Source organism: Rosa chinensis, chromosome 1 (assembly GCF_002994745.2).
Source record: "Rosa chinensis cultivar Old Blush chromosome 1, RchiOBHm-V2, whole genome shotgun sequence".
Lineage (NCBI taxonomy): Eukaryota > Viridiplantae > Streptophyta > Magnoliopsida > Rosales > Rosaceae > Rosa > Rosa chinensis.
In genome coordinates this window covers 64,005,688-64,021,457 of record NC_037088.1, presented here as the reverse complement: position 1 = coordinate 64,021,457, position 15,770 = coordinate 64,005,688, and the positions used below count along the sequence as shown (strand labels likewise).

General features: G+C 37.5%; 3 protein-coding genes across 3 annotated transcripts; all 3 read right to left on the bottom strand.

The window, feature by feature from the left end:
* Positions 1 to 165: 165 nt before the first annotated feature.
* Positions 166 to 4,219, bottom strand: LOC112175202 (protein FAR1-RELATED SEQUENCE 12). Its single transcript, XM_024312888.2, has 6 exons — positions 3,990 to 4,219; positions 3,760 to 3,905; positions 1,106 to 3,453; positions 888 to 1,016; positions 741 to 791; positions 166 to 302 (listed from the first exon to the last, which is right to left on the bottom strand). Exons 3-6 carry the CDS (start codon positions 3,446 to 3,448, stop codon positions 252 to 254), a joined length of 2,574 nt encoding a protein of 857 aa, XP_024168656.1. The 5' UTR covers positions 3,449 to 3,453; positions 3,760 to 3,905; positions 3,990 to 4,219; the 3' UTR covers positions 166 to 251.
* Positions 4,220 to 5,230: 1,011 nt separating this feature from the next.
* Positions 5,231 to 5,870, bottom strand: LOC112172007 (protein 108). The gene is made up of 2 exons (XM_024309167.2): positions 5,524 to 5,870; positions 5,231 to 5,432 (listed from the first exon to the last, which is right to left on the bottom strand). The coding sequence occupies exons 1-2, from the start codon at positions 5,813 to 5,815 to the stop codon at positions 5,422 to 5,424; spliced, it is 303 nt and encodes a 100-aa protein (XP_024164935.2). The 5' UTR covers positions 5,816 to 5,870; the 3' UTR covers positions 5,231 to 5,421.
* Positions 5,871 to 6,453: 583 nt separating this feature from the next.
* LOC112174239 (probable methyltransferase PMT15) lies at positions 6,454 to 10,203 on the bottom strand. Its single transcript, XM_024311982.2, has 6 exons — positions 9,371 to 10,203; positions 8,489 to 8,699; positions 7,694 to 7,991; positions 7,216 to 7,608; positions 7,045 to 7,122; positions 6,454 to 6,924 (listed from the first exon to the last, which is right to left on the bottom strand). The coding sequence occupies exons 1-6, from the start codon at positions 10,103 to 10,105 to the stop codon at positions 6,702 to 6,704; spliced, it is 1,938 nt and encodes a 645-aa protein (XP_024167750.1). The 5' UTR covers positions 10,106 to 10,203; the 3' UTR covers positions 6,454 to 6,701.
* Positions 10,204 to 15,770: the final 5,567 nt, after the last annotated feature.

Sequence of the window (15,770 nt, the reverse complement as noted above, 5' to 3'; positions counted from 1 at the left end):
GCGCTTGGTTGGGGTGTTGCAACACGCGCCTCCACCTTTTTGTCTAGTGGTCGTTAGCAGGTGGGGGCCCACACATTTAAACTGGTGAAATAGAGATATCTGTTTTGTTCTGTTGACTTGACCACATGGTACAGATTGAAGTAACTAGCTTGTTTTTATAGTTAGAGCTCGGGAGTTGAGAGTCATTACATTAGTTCATTTGACGGTTTTGACCCTTGTATTTCGATGACTTAGGTCAAAGAATGCGAGGGTCATAGCAAAAATGAAGGTGAATGTGGAGGGTGGAGATCGAGATCCATTGCCTACAGTGTAACCATGAAGTAAAATTATTAGTATGGATACTGGTTACTTTGAAGGGAGAATTTCACAAATAGTCACTTAACTATGACTCATTCGACACTTTGGTCACTCAACTATTACTCTGTCAATCACTTTAGTCACCCAAGAGGCATTTTATCTCACTTTAATCACTTCTGCCCATCATTTTAATACAGATTTATCAATTTTTCACAATTGGTTGAGTGAAAATATTATTAATATTATGGCAAATAATTATTTTTTAATGAAAAAAATTAACGAAGTGACTAAAGTGAATAATAGAGTTAAAATTGAGTGACCAAAGTGATATATTTAAAAAGTGAGCGACCAAAGTGTCGAATAGGTAAAAATTGAGTGATCATTTGTGATATTCTCCCTACTTTGAATAAGAACTTTACTATTTCACCTTTGCTTGTAATTACCTGCCTCAGTTCAGATATGGGTTCTTGGTATGTGCCATTGATAAGAGGTTCCTGTATGAGAATTAGTATACAAACAACTCAGATACTGTGGCCATAAAAGCTCAAATCAGGTGAATATGTAATTTTTTTCTGAAAAAAAAAAACTACCTGAAGCAATTGCAACTGGGAAGGTGAATCGTGTTGGTTAGGAAAGATGTTTGGAGGTCGAAATAAGATGGCATTATCTTGCGCGTACGTGCAATTGACTACAGGGTTCTCTTCAAAAGTGTACAAACCCTGTGCAGTAAAACATGAAAGGATCAAAACTTGCACACTTTCAGCAAACTAAACATTGACAATTGCCAAAAGTGCAATTCAAGACTCACCTGTGTAATGGGATTTCCGGTTAAGGGTTCCGAAGAAATGTAGGAATGATTACTTTGCGGGGATGCATCTGAAATCTGAATTCTGTTTGTGCTAGAGAAGTTTCCATTTACATTCATTAATTCACCTCTGTCGAGGACAGCACTCCCTTGTTCGTTTGCTCCTTCTACTCCATTCTCACCCTGATTCTCAAAAGCATTCTCATCAAGAAAAGTTTCTGCATGCTCATTATCAGAAGTAGTTGTACCTGTGCTGCTTGACGTGACAGCTTGAGCATCCTCAGGTTTTAATGTCAAAATTTTCTCAACCCCGTCCATCACTTGGTCGAGTTGTCTAACAGCGTATTGAAATGCTTCCCCAGATTCAGAAGCCCTGGTAGACAACATCAGAATTCTGTGGCTAAGATCTTTGTAACGGCTAGCCACAATAAGCTTAGGGTTATCATTGACGGTGGAGACATCACTCGGTCTTGCAATCCCTAACCTTGCATCTTTTGTCCATCTCTTCAAGACATAATTGGCGGGGAGTACCTTTATATTCCTGTGATCCAGCACTTTAAGGGCATGGCTACATAGAAACCCAACACTCTCAAATTTCTTACAACTGCATATAACTGTACCATCAGAGGAACAGAATATGACGCTGTGTTCTTGAGTTTTCCCAAATGTTTTAGCTCTGTACTCAAACAATGACCCATTCTCACTACATTGGTTGACAACAACATTTAAACACTTCTCATATCCTTGCTGAAATACTTCAAATGCCCTTGAGGTGTATACAGTACTTGCATGCTTTAACATAACCACATTCCCCATTAGCCTTGGCAAACAGCTATTCATTTCATCGCTAGCTTCTATTTCTTTGGACCGTTGCTCATCCACGACCCTTTCAAAATGCTTAAAGAATTGAACCACAGTAGTGTCAGAGTATAGGTAACTTCTCAGATCATTAAATAAACTTTCGACCAAATGTGTGCCTTTGTCAACAAAAATAGTATTCCTACCATTCACCACAGCCCATTTCTCTCGTGCTCTAAACATCCATTTTAACCAGTCATTCTGCTGAAGACCATATTTATCTAGCATATCCCCCCAAGCAGAAACAAAATCATCTTCATCTTTGTGGTCGTATATACATCTCTTGAAATCATTGGCAAAAGACCCGGTATCGTTTACCATGGGGCTAATGTGTTTGAGAGCATTTTCGTACATTTGCCATGTGCATATACAATGGTCTGTTTCTGGTAAGACTGAATCGATTGCCTCAACAATTGTTGCATCTTGATCAGTTAGAATGGTCCTTGGTTTCTTCCCTGACATTGCTTCCAAGAAGGTTTGAAATAGCCACTTATAAGATTCCATGGTGTCATCATACAAAAGTGCGGCAGCAAAGATCAGCACCTGTTTGTGATGGTTTACTCCTATAAACTGTACAAATGGGAGACAATTCTTGTCTGCTCTGCAAATTGTGTCGAGACAAACCAAATCCCCAAAATAATCATAATCTGATACCATCTTATCATCGGCCCAAAAGATGTTACAAACTTTATCATCAGTATCAACCTGTAATGCATAAAAAAAGGATGGGTTTTCAACATGTTGCCTTTGAAAGTAATGCAGCAAACGTCCAACTTCTCCCTTCTTCATATCTCTGGTCCTTTCAGATTGAAGATGATTGTTATAACCTATAGAAACATTATTGAGAGATTCCCTTACTCTAAACCGTCTATTCATCGATTCAGATGCCAATTTTGACAGTGTTCTGAAATCTTTGGTACCTTCTACCAGTTCAGCATCAGCAGCTTGGGAAATACTGGATTCCCTGTGCAGTGGTAACACTTGAGCCGTACTTGCGTTTACATTGTCATGATTGTGTTGTTCTTCAATATGTGAAACCCGATATTTACCATCAGGTTGACGAGTAATGACCATATGCGCCAGGCAACCAGTTCTAGTTTCCTTTCGATGTTTCTTTACAGTAACATCCCTTTTATCCCTCCGCCGATAACCCTCTTTAGAACAAGTGAACTTCCTAGACACGACCTGACCATGTACCTTACTCCTATTCACCCAATCTTTCCGAACATTGAAACCCACCAACTTAGCATACTTATTATAACACCTGTAAGCATGCTCATCAGACTCAAACTCTGTACCAACTTTCACAACTGCATCGACACTGTGGTCATTTGTAGATGATACATTGGACACAGTGCCATTGCCATGAACAATTTTCGGGTTGTGACAATCCTGCTCTACATTCAAGTCCAAACTGTTGTTTGTTTCAACTCCAAAATCTATGCTTTCCTCAACAATACTAATAAAATCGCCTTCCCCCCTTTCCATCGACCCTTCATAATAACACGAATAAAGCATCAACCATTGAAAGAAACAGAGAAAATCAGTCGCTAATTCTATGTCCAACAACAGCAAAGTCCAAAATCTTTCCTATACTGCACTACTGAATTTTGACACTGAAAAATTGAATTGCAACAGCTGCATTGTATAAAATTGGTTTAATTCATTTCCAACTTTATTGATTCTATTTCAAAAATTAGCCAATTTGGGTTTGCTCCAAGTCTTAAAATTCACTAGAAACAGGGGAAGCCATGAAAAGTAAAACTACATTTCTGCATTTGTGAGAATTGAACTCATACCTTACAAACCTCTATATACACAGACCCTTGTGCTGAAGTGACCACACCCAATTGGGCAAATTGCATTCAGCTCATTCCACAAACAGCAAGCTCAGGTTCTGGCATTGACCCTTTCAATGCCGAATCCAGGTGGCCAAATTTCACATCTGCAACAAATTAGGGTTTCAGAATTTCAAATTCCAAATTGCATGTAGTGTTTTAGCTGATTGAATAGGACCAAATTCAGTTACCTGAGTAAAGACCCCTCCTTTAAGAGTGAGGCAACTGCAAAGCCATTGCCTTTAACAGTCGAATTTGGATTCCGGTTTCCGATGCCTGTGACAATGCATTAGGGTGGACTACAGCTCAATTTGTAGTGGTGAAGCTACTGGTTGAGACTTGAGAGAAAGGAGCTTTGATTTTGCGTAAAGGTTTGAGCTTTTTTGGAGAAATAGAAAAGTGTAAAATCTGTAAAGATTGAGGGGTTCAAATATGGTTACTTGAACCACGTGGCGGTGATATATTCATCATATTGATCGAGATTACAAAAACGTGATATTTTTAAATTTTATAATAATTATTTTCACATTTCTAATAAATAATTAAATATTGATAGACACGTGATAGAGTTAAAGTAAACAATTAACGACTTTTGTTTATGGGGGGGGGCTCGTAGAAATTTGATTTTATTTGTAGAGTCAAATCACTTTTTACTTTTGTTGAGAAAAACAATAAAGGAATGATGGTTGAGCATGTTTTCCTCAATATATGAAAATTTTAGGCTCTACCCAAAGAGATGCTAAAAAACACTTTAATAGAGGTAAAAATGAGCTTGAAGTCTTTATGAAAAGTTTGATAGACTTTTTATATTTTTTTTTAACATTTGATGTTGATCATTACGTCAAAAGTTGAGTAACATATCACTTACTGCATATTCGATCGATAAAAAACAGTGTTTAAACAAAAATAATAATTTGATTTTAGATGATGATTAAGTATCCATAGTCATGTTAGACTATTTAGAGTCACTTGCAATTATAACTATCTAAATTCTAAGTTATACTGTTATATAATTGTTTACTTTGATCGAGACTTTATGTTTTACCTGAATAGGCCATGCCTCACTAATTTATCAATTTTATCTACTATATTTTTGTACTTCAAAGAGAAGTTTGAACTCATACAACTTGTTCACGTAACTCTTGAAAACAAAGAGAATAATGTAGTTAGAGTAAGAAACGAAAATGATGATGTTACATTTGATGATTTAATTAACTTGTAAACTTCTAATGATTGGCTTTCATTTTCTTATAGTTCTTTTTGTTACAAATAGCAAATGATATTAACACGGTTTGATTGTAATTGAATCGATATTGTTTTGATTCTAACGTAGAGCAATAAGCTAGCTCCACCAAAATTCATGTGCCACATGCATGCTCAGAGGCTCGATCTCATTGTCCGATGGCAATTTCAAAACCTCTTATTCTTAGGATGAAAAAACATTCATCTGTTTTATTTAATAATATTAAGTTTCGTATTTGATCGCCGTAACATGCAATCAGATGAAACATACATTTAAGGAAGCAAAAGGGAAAAAAGAAAAGAAGTAAACGAAAAAAAAAACAGTGAAACTTCAACATTATTCATTGGCATGCAGCGCGTGCGAGATCTTAATTTGTATGATCAGTTTGTACCTATAAGAGGAAATTAGAGGCTGTTAAGCTGGAGAGAAAAAAAAGATTAACAGTAAATATGAGGGAAATTATTAACCAGAAAAGTAATCACCACAAGAGAGGGGAGGGAGATTGCACTGAGAGGGAAGTTGAGCAGCCATCCTGAGAGTGTTGCAAATACAGCTCGTTTCCACAGCTTGGACCGCATTGCAGCAGTCGGAGCTTGGTTTGTCGTTACTCCCCGGAACCACAAAGGGTGCACACACATTCAGATTGGTCAGGACGGCCGCACACGAGCTTCCCTGAGCCTCGGCCATCTGGATATGCACCAGCGCGAGGCCCATCATAGCCACAAGCAGTAGTGCTGCAGCTTGGGAGCTGATCATAGACCTGAAGGCTGCCATGAGTAGTGTCTAAGCTGTGGAATTAGCTAAGAACTTATGTTGATCTGTGATTCTCTATGATAATGTCATAAGATATTAGGTCAATTTATAGCTGGTCATTGTAAACATGAGGTGATCACTCTTTGCATGAAGCACCTACTATAGTTTTGGGCTAGCTCATTACGTTAGAGGAGGAAATTTACGTGGGGAATCGAATATCACATAGATTTCATGGTCTACGAATTATTTGTTTTTTCCTTTCTTTTATCTAGATTTTATTGTTTGGTTTAGAGATAGTAACTTTCTTGAATGTAAATCACTCACTAACTCTTCTTGCAATCACTCACTAACTCTTCTTGCAACTCTTCCAGGCTTTGGTTCCTTACTTCCTTATATTACAAGGTGCATCGGGGTCATTACCGTTTGGCTCAATATGCAGTATACATTTATTTGAAACTTTGTATCAAACGGTTTGATGTTTTCATAACAAAATTTTAACAAGGCTACTATAAAAAAGTTGATTTTAGATGATAATCCTGACAGGCTCTAATATGTTCTAGTAAAAGAAATGACCTCGACTATAATCTCATAGACCTTTGAGTGCCAAGAGTAATTGATCAGATTAACTCTGTTGAATTGTAGTCATTACGTACATTTCAAAGAGGTTTAGATTGGGCTTCCACAACCAGGTTATCAGTTATCACTCAGCCCAATCTTTAAGCGTCGTCAATAAATTCTGATTAGGAGAAGATCCCTTCCTTAACATGAGAAGAACAGTTGCATTTAGCTGGAAGAGAGCGGAAGAGAGCATAACAGAGAAGAAACTATCACAAAAAAATCATGAATGTTATACAGACTTTCAACAAATAGCGAAACAAAATGCTAAATGCTAAGAATTGCATCCTTCTTATTCTGCCGGAGCGGGAGCAGTCCAGTACTTTTTAACCGCGAATAGTAGCTTTTCCCTCTCATGAGGTCCGTCTTCGTGATCAATAATTTGACTATCCCAATCCATGTGGTCGATAATGCTCTTGATCTTCACCAACAAATCTACGTCGTCTCGGATGATCACGCTTCCCTCTGGCCTTAGAATTCTATCCATCTCTAGCAAAATGTCTTCTACTTCGCACCTGCAGCTCAAATCGAACACAAATTAACGTTATTGATCATGTAAAACTATTGCTTCTAGCACTTTCATAAGCAGTGCCGGCCCAAATGGCTAGCCTCATATGTATAGGTAACGATCTTACCTGTCCTTGTAGAGACTAAACACTGTATCAGCATGAATGAGGTCATAAGTTCTTGGATATGTAGACATTGCTTCACACCTGAAAACAAAAAGTTCAAATCATTTATGTGAGTAACAGACTTATATATTAGCAGCAGTCACAGCCGACCTATTTAGTTTTGTTGGAACTTACCAGTTTTGATATGATCCGATCAATCCACGTTCATAGATAACTCCGAGTGTGTTAACCTTCACGTGGACGGGAACCATATTCATGACCCAAACAGGCAGATCAACTAGGGCAGCAGCAAATCCACCCAAGTAAGCATTCATATCCAGAAGGTTTCTATACCTTCCGGGCTGCGCAAGTTGATTATTCACTGTTTTATAATGAGTTACCCTTTTTCGCCATAGCTCCGAATCCTGTTGAAAATCTTCAGCTGTGACACCCTTCACAGTTCCCCAACTAATTCTCGGCGGCACTGATGTTAGTCTCTCCGGCCACTTTGCCAACTTCCCACCAGCAACATCATCTTCGCTAGAAACTTCCGGTAAAGGAGTCAAACAAGTCTCCAACTTTGTGTACCTAAAAAACACAAAAAGGATCAACTTAAGCAAACAGCTGAAACTACATTAGTGTATAGTATATGTAAGTTGATTAGAGCACAAACCAAGCTTGATCAGGATCCTGAGCAGGGCAGAAGTTACGATTCTTGGCAAGCTTTCGGTTCATTTTGCAGTTTAAGTGATTAGTTGGTTTTTGCCAAATTGCAATGTCGTTCTTCTCCACCAACTTCTTCCAGCAAAGGCTAGTGGCTACATCCTCTATGCCAGTTTGTTCTTCGTTCAGGTCTTCCTGTGTTCTTTCCCAACCCTTCCAGTATTTCTTCCAGCGGATTGGTGGGCCGGATAGAATCCAGTACCCACCAGGCCTCAGAACTCTATCAACCTCCGTCAAGTAAACTCCATCTGTATGCGTACCACCCAAAAAGAAACAAGATTAGAGTATTTAAGAGACTAATCATGTGTAAAACATTAAGGCATATATAGTATCAGTTCACTCTTGTAGCTATATATCAGGTATGTATCAATTACCTACTTAACCTTGAGAATTTTTTTTAGCTCAAAATGGTTAATGTGGAGCCTATCACCTTATCATCCATAATTCTAAACACTCATCCATATTTTCATTAAAAAACACACATGGCGTCACACACAATTTTCTTTGAAAGATACGTGATTTGTAGATTCGAATCAAAGACAATAAAATCCGATTTGAAAATGGTGAGGTCTACCTCGCCACCTCTCCAACCTTGATCAATTAGATCTTATGTGCATCTCATCTAGGATTCATTACTGCCGCAGCCGTACACCCATTTTTTATTTTTTGTTTAGCAAAGAAGACTTATACAGTCAACTGTCCTAAAATTCGTTTCCGAAAAATAAATATTTGAAGGTGAAAGTACCGTATTGGCCCCAAGGAATGAGGCAACGAGAGCAATGAGCCATGTCAAAGGCTCTAGAAGGGTAAGGAAGTCTTTTCGACGCAATGACGCCGATGAGAGCGGGTACTCCTCGCTCGAGAGCGAATTGGACTTGGGCTTCATGTGTGTCTCTTGGCGCGAAAGACATTGGTAGAATATCCCGGGACAATAGATAAGCTCCCCAACTAGCAACCTGTATGATGAGCAATGAGGATCCACGTCAAATGACTGCCACTTGTCGAAGTCAACTATTAAATTTACCATGTGATTATCTGAGATATTTTGAAAATTTTAAACTATTTTCATTGCTTAAATAATGGTTTTTATTTTGATCATATTCTAATATTTTTCCTCATCTTGACCAAATTACTTGCATTAGCTTGCATAATCTTATCAAATAAATATCATGGGTTGACCAAGAAGCTCTATTTTAAACTAGTATTTTCTCAAAATTAAATACACAAAAGTTAGTATTGATTATTGAATCTGTTTATCTTAATCTTTTTTTGATTCGATTTTTTTCATCCCATCATTTACATTTTTTTTTGCCCAATTGAGAGATTTACGGCCCAAATTACAAAATGCACTTATTATCAGAACTCTATTAGCTCTTTAAAGAAAATCACCTCATAATAATCTAAAATCACCTTATAAAGTTACAAGAAAATCTCCACTAATGTTTACCTAGCTAAATATAGAAGAGAATCGAACTACATTAATCACCAAATCCCCAAACGAAACCGTTTGATTTACACATTAACTCAATGAGTGAATGATAGGGTCAACCAAAATTAAGAATTAATTATTTCCATAAACAAATCACGATTAAAAAGGAAAATATTAAACTGAGGATATCATACTTACCCCACAGCCTGTATCAATGGCGGTCCGAATAGACCCGTCCTTGAGATTGATCAACTTCCCAATATCATCAATGTAGGCATCGGCGCCATTCGGAAACATGGTTCCACCGCCGGGGAACTTAAACCGGTCGCCTTGGTATATAATCCAATTCTGCACCGCCTTCTCCACTGTCAACTCCTTGTGCGGAACATTGGCGTACCACGCCAGATCTCTACTTTTGGGCCAAGTAAAGGTGTTCCGGTAGCCGTGAGGTGCCGGAACACGGCACTTGAGAAGCTCATCCTGAGCTGGACAGTGCCTCTCCCTGTATATCAGTCTGTCCCTCTCGAATTTCAAGGATCGCTTCGCGTCCTCGCATGGGGTGTACTCACTGTACTTGACGTCGCAGGGAGGGTAGGTTTTGGGAGTGTTGTGTTTGGAAATGTTGATGGCGAAGTTAGGATTGTGGTGGGTGGCGAAATCTAGGGTTTTTTTAGGGTTTTTGGTTAGAGTTGTATCGGGGGAGTTACACGGAAGTTGGTTGAGGGCGGAGGTGGTGGTGGTGGTGGTGGAGGGGGCGGTGCTGCTGTGTTGCCAGAGGCCGAAGTAGTAAGAGAAGATGCACAGGAAGAGGATGAGTGGCAAGATGTAGGCGTTGTTGGCTTTTATTTTCCATGTGGAAAAGTTGGTAAGGGAAAAAGGCTTGGAGGGTTTCGATGTGGGGCGGTAGGGATGGTGGTCTTCGGAGGAAGCCATGGTGATTTGATTTGATCGATGTTTTGAGGTTCGAATATAAGGGTTTAGATTTGAGGGAGGTGAGGTTGGCGGGGGAGGTGGGATGAGAGGTGGGGAGGTTGAGGGGTTAAACAAATACGTTTCTAAATCAAGTAGGTCATGTGGAAGACGATTTTTTTCTAATTTATAAACAGATATGATTAAATGAATTGACCAGCCAGCTACTTATTGGCAATTAATTTGGATTATTATTCATTATTTTCTGACAAACATAGAATAATAAATTTTATAACTTTTGGGTAAAAGTTTTGTAATTAATTAAAAAGTCAGTGACATATGTGTACGCTTATAATTTCATAAAGGGAAAAATTCACCAACGTTGTCTGGACACTTAGGGGACTTTCAGAATGATACCTGAACTTACAAAGTTATCAATGTGATACCTGAACTCATTTTTTCGTATCAACATCGTACCTATGACCAATTTCGGTAACGGCTCCGTGACGGAAATTGGCCGTAGGTATCACATTGATAAGAAAAAATGAGTCCAGGTATCATATTGATAACTTTGTAAGTTTAGGTATCATTCTGAAAGTCCCTAAGTGTCCAGACACCGTTGGTGAATTTTTCCCAATTTTGCACGTGAGTCACTTAATGAAGACAAAATGACCGATTTACCCTCAAATTCTTTCTTTCTTTTCTTTTCTTTTTTTCTTTATTCTTCTTTCTTTCTTTCTTTCTTCTTCTTCTTTTCTGGTTTCTTCTTCCCCTGATTTGAATCATCAAGATTCAAATCATCTTGCTCGTCTGATTCCCACCGCCGCTGCATCTCAATCCACCTTCATGCACCACAGATGTTTCTGGTTCCCCCAACTTCAAATCCTATAGCAAATTGAAATTGTGGATTGAGGCTTCACCATTCACTCCGAGTCCAGACACCGTTGGTGAATTTTTCCCATTTCATAAATTATAACTATTGTGTATCAACTATCAAGTATAATATGATGAATATATGTCTCATAACTAAACATTTTAGTTGCGATTGAGTATTTTCATTTATTTGGATAATCAAAGGGGTATTTGTTAAAAAAAAAAAAATTAGTGAATCAGAAATGGGTAATCATTGAATGTTTTTGAAAATATTGATTCTAGTACGGTAATTCGCAGAAATTTGATTATCATAAAGAACTTTCTATTTGATTGTTATGATTAAATGGATGCATTCAATTTGGTCAATTCTTTAGTTTTTCAGATATAATACTTAGTATAAACTAAAACAATATTGAAAATAATAGATGAAAAATAATATTGAAAACATAATTATAAAAGAATTGTTTCAAGCAGATTCTCGGCACTCCTCATATTGGGTCAGCACGATCAGACATACCACTACAAACTAGGTTGTTTTCTATAATTAGAATTGGATGATCACCATGCATTTTGATCATGACTGACGAGTTCCCTACTTATATTGAAAATGTCTTGTTAGGCGATGAGATCCTAACATCAAACTAATTTTCTATCAATTAATGTAGGTAAGTACATATATACTAGAGATTCAGAGAAGAAAAAGAGAAGAGAATAGATACATGCTAGTGTAAGAATGGAGTGAGATTCGTGACAGGGATTTGGGAACGTAAACAAAAGGTAAGATTCTGTAATTACTTAACTGATTAGGTAAACAAAACCATGAGGATGTTTTTGTTTAATAATCTAGCTAGTTATTTTACATTGGAATCAGAAGTGGTCCTAACTCCTGTCTAGTAGATTACTCCCTAGATGAGCAATACTTTTGCCTTAAACCTTTCCCAGAACAAACAATTTTTTAATTTTCATAATGGGAATAAGCTCGTATATATTGTCATGGTTAAGTGCTTAATTAAACCTTTCTCTTAATTAGGATCGTACTGGCTTAACCAATCTGAATTAAATATTCTTCTTAACCCAACAGAACTGTCGGTAGATCGAGGTGACATACTGCATTTATTGATATTATATATGTAATTATATATGGTTTAGTAGTTACTTCTTAATTAGTAGTTGTTTTAGCCAATTAAGCCACATGTACGACGACGACGTATGTTGCCTTTAACTAGTTCTTGCACCGTCATTTCTGATTGAAATAATGAAATATGAGATTGAATGTGCGTTATTCTCCGAAAAAGATTATTATAAATCTATCCTTACTCTCTCTTCTCGAATACAAATAGTATTAACTACAAATTCCTAGTTGCAAACTAAGGCTAGCTACTTGACAACCGCTAATTCCCACCATACATGAGACTATGAGAGCAGTCATCACAAACCAAGAGCCATTAATGGGCGATGTGTATGTGGGCAACTTGCAACCAGTATAGTACGTTCTTAGTATGGAATTAACGTGGTGAAGTTGGTTTGTCAACTTTTGAAAATTGAGCTGATATATAGAGAAGGTCAATGATAATTTCAATCAACTTCGATTGAAGATTGAGTTGTCAACCACGTGGTTGTCATGTGCAGTACACCATCGTACACATTAAGGAATAAGGACTACACAACTGAACAAAGTCTACTCAGTACAAAGTACAAACTTAGCTCTACTTAATTAGGTATCCATAACAACTGAGTGTACGTAAGCTAAGAGGTAATAGCTCTCCAAAATATGCATGAAACGCCTAGGAAACGTTTCAGTCTCCTTAATTTCGTGAACTTGGATGGCATATTATGTGGATTATATTAACTGATGAAGTTTCAAAACCAAATTCCCCTTCATCTTAACATGTTAGTTGCATGCACTAGCTTAGTTTTGTGTATATCGACGGTTGGTCGATCTCTCTTTCTAGTTTTAAACTACTTTCTCTTCAATCACTAGAAAGAGAATTTAAGAGGTAATTTCTTGCAACACATAACCGTAATTATAGAAATCATGCATGGTTGTTCTTATACATACATGTTGATATTTTATCTTGAGTTGGATGCTAATTTAGGAGGTTGTTTCTATTCTCTACGGTTTGCAGATTCAAGAATGTTAGTCGTTCCTAATTTCCTTCATTCTCAAAAAAAAAAAAATTAATAATAATAATAATAAAAACCAAGTCATTCCTAATTTCCTATTACGAGTCTTCTAAATTCAATCTTATCTACCGTCGGACTTATATTGTTCACTTTGAATCAATCTCATTACTCTGATCGATGATCACATCGCATGATCGCAACATCTTGTTGCTAGCTGAGGTTCTGCTGTATTCTAGTTTGCCTCTAGTTTAGGTTGCTTTGGGCCTTTGGTATATATTGGCATGGATTCACCAACAGACAAAGTATATAGATGGAAGGGCCGTGGATATTTAGTGTAACGAATGAGTCCGTTGTATATAATAGTACCATGTAAACACTAGCCCTACAGATTAAAATTTAATTGGGCATATGGTGTGGCCCATTTTCTACCACTGAAAAGCCCAAGTTGTCCAAAAGATGTTGAAGCCATGCCTACTGATGTAGAAGCTGCATTTTTCAATGCTGAAGTTTTTCCTATGCACTTTGTTTGCGTGAAATTGACATACATATATACATATCATGCTATAGCATTCTTATGACACTTCACAACCACAACCATATGGATGTTACCTTTCATGAACTGATCCTGTATATCATACAATGGCCATTACTCCATTAGTCATAGACCCTGTTGGGCAGAATATGTGTGCTTATATAGATCGAGTTAGGTATCTGCAGCAAAAACAGAACAAACATGATGCGCAATTACATTCTATGGTGATTAATAGTCAATAAGAAAACTTCTCATACCTTCGCATTCTCCTTATAGTCAAATGCTTCACTGGAGTTTCATCTTCAGGGCGGCAGAAGACTAGATTCTTAAACCGGGCAGATCGAATATTAGGTTATGTAATAACTCATGAAATAGCTGATCTCTTGAATTGGGATTCTAACCATTTCAGTTCTTGGAGCTGCTTACCAGAATGAGGCCTATAATGTTTTTGGGATTGCCGGAGTACTAGTACAGGTACTGAGGTACACAACCGTGACCCTTGCCCTTGATTAAACCCATTGTTTGCCTCAGAATATAAAGTAGCCATAAACGTACTTGGAAGATTCAAAGAAATAAAAGAGGGAGGAAATATTGGACATACATGTTGAGTTTGGAATTTACATCCAGAGAAAAGTTTTCAGAGATGGGTGTCGACATATATATAGAGCATCTTTGACATGCAGTTTTTTTGTGTCAAATCCAATGCACCAGCAATAATACTAGCTTCATGATTTGACAGCTCTCCTCCTTTCCCTGCCTAGAATGTATAAGTGCATCAAAGACTCAAAGTTTTGGACTTCAGCTACCACTACCAGATCTTCGACAAGTTTACTAATGGAAAGCCGACCTCATTTGTATGCAAAGACACAAATGTCTTTAGCTCCGGTCTTCTGAATAACACAGAATGCTCTTTCCGAAGGAAACAATCCAATAGCTGCAGTCATATGACTCATATCCATTACTAGCTAGTGCGTATAAATAAATCGCATCTATATTTTCAGGTAGATATTTGGAATTTGGTTCACTGAAGCAGAAAAAGGAGACTAACTGGAAATAGAGGTATAAGGTATTGGTTTTGGTTTACTTCCACTCTTTTGATCCCTCGATCATCAGAGGGTGTGTAACTTGAGACGTAGCAAGTGATGAGCATGTAATATTGTAATGTTAGTATACGATGGATAAATGGACATGCACTGATGCATGGATTCACCACTTTGATCAGTTAACTTGTTAGAACTGGTTGATCATATATATCCAAGTGTCCTCTTCTTCATTATTTTTTCCTGTCATGTTTATATGTTTAATGTAAAGCAATTATGTTCATGTTTGATGAGTTTCAACACAGTGAAGAATCAAAACGGTTTTGTTTAACACAGCGAGTAGGTTCTGGTAGGTTCACTTACTGGGATGCCGTCCAAGTTGCTTCGTAGACCTACAATTTGATTCAAAACACGTCCACCTCAGTGAATTTCTTGCTCTAAGAAATGTGCAGTAATTAATAAACCTTCGATGAAATGTGCGACTCTGTGGAAAGAAAAAGAATGCAACCACACTACATTTTCATTGATCAATAACAAAAGGTTGGCTACTTGGCTGCTTCAGCTCGTCATACAAAAAAATAGCAGTGTTACGAATTTTGGACCAACAGATATGAAGATAGCTCCAAGTCTAGTGTCCAAATCCAAGTTGACCGGGAAGAAGAAAAGTAGAAAACCTTTATAGATTCCCCGGGAAGAAGAAAACCAAACAAAAGTTTCGACTGAATAAGGGCCAGGAATATTCAAAGTTTAACTTGAACAAAACTCTGTGATTTGTGACTTTCAAGAGGCTTATGATGCATTGACATATATCCAAATTAAATACAAAAAAATTTATTACCAGCGAAAGTTAAGAACAATGGGGCCGACAACACTACGCCTTGATTCAGGCAAAGCTGTATCAGACAACCCCTGTCATGCATGGAGGATCATAAACCATACACGACTCTGGAACCTCAAAGCAAAACATTAATTCTTCAAGATCTTGCTATACTTGAGCCACACTTGATAGCAGGATTCATGTGAACAAGTGGATGCAAATTTCGAACGTAATTAGAAAGGGATTTATCCTTTCAAAAAAGAAAGAAAGGGATTTATATTAATAAACTATGTGCAATAAGCC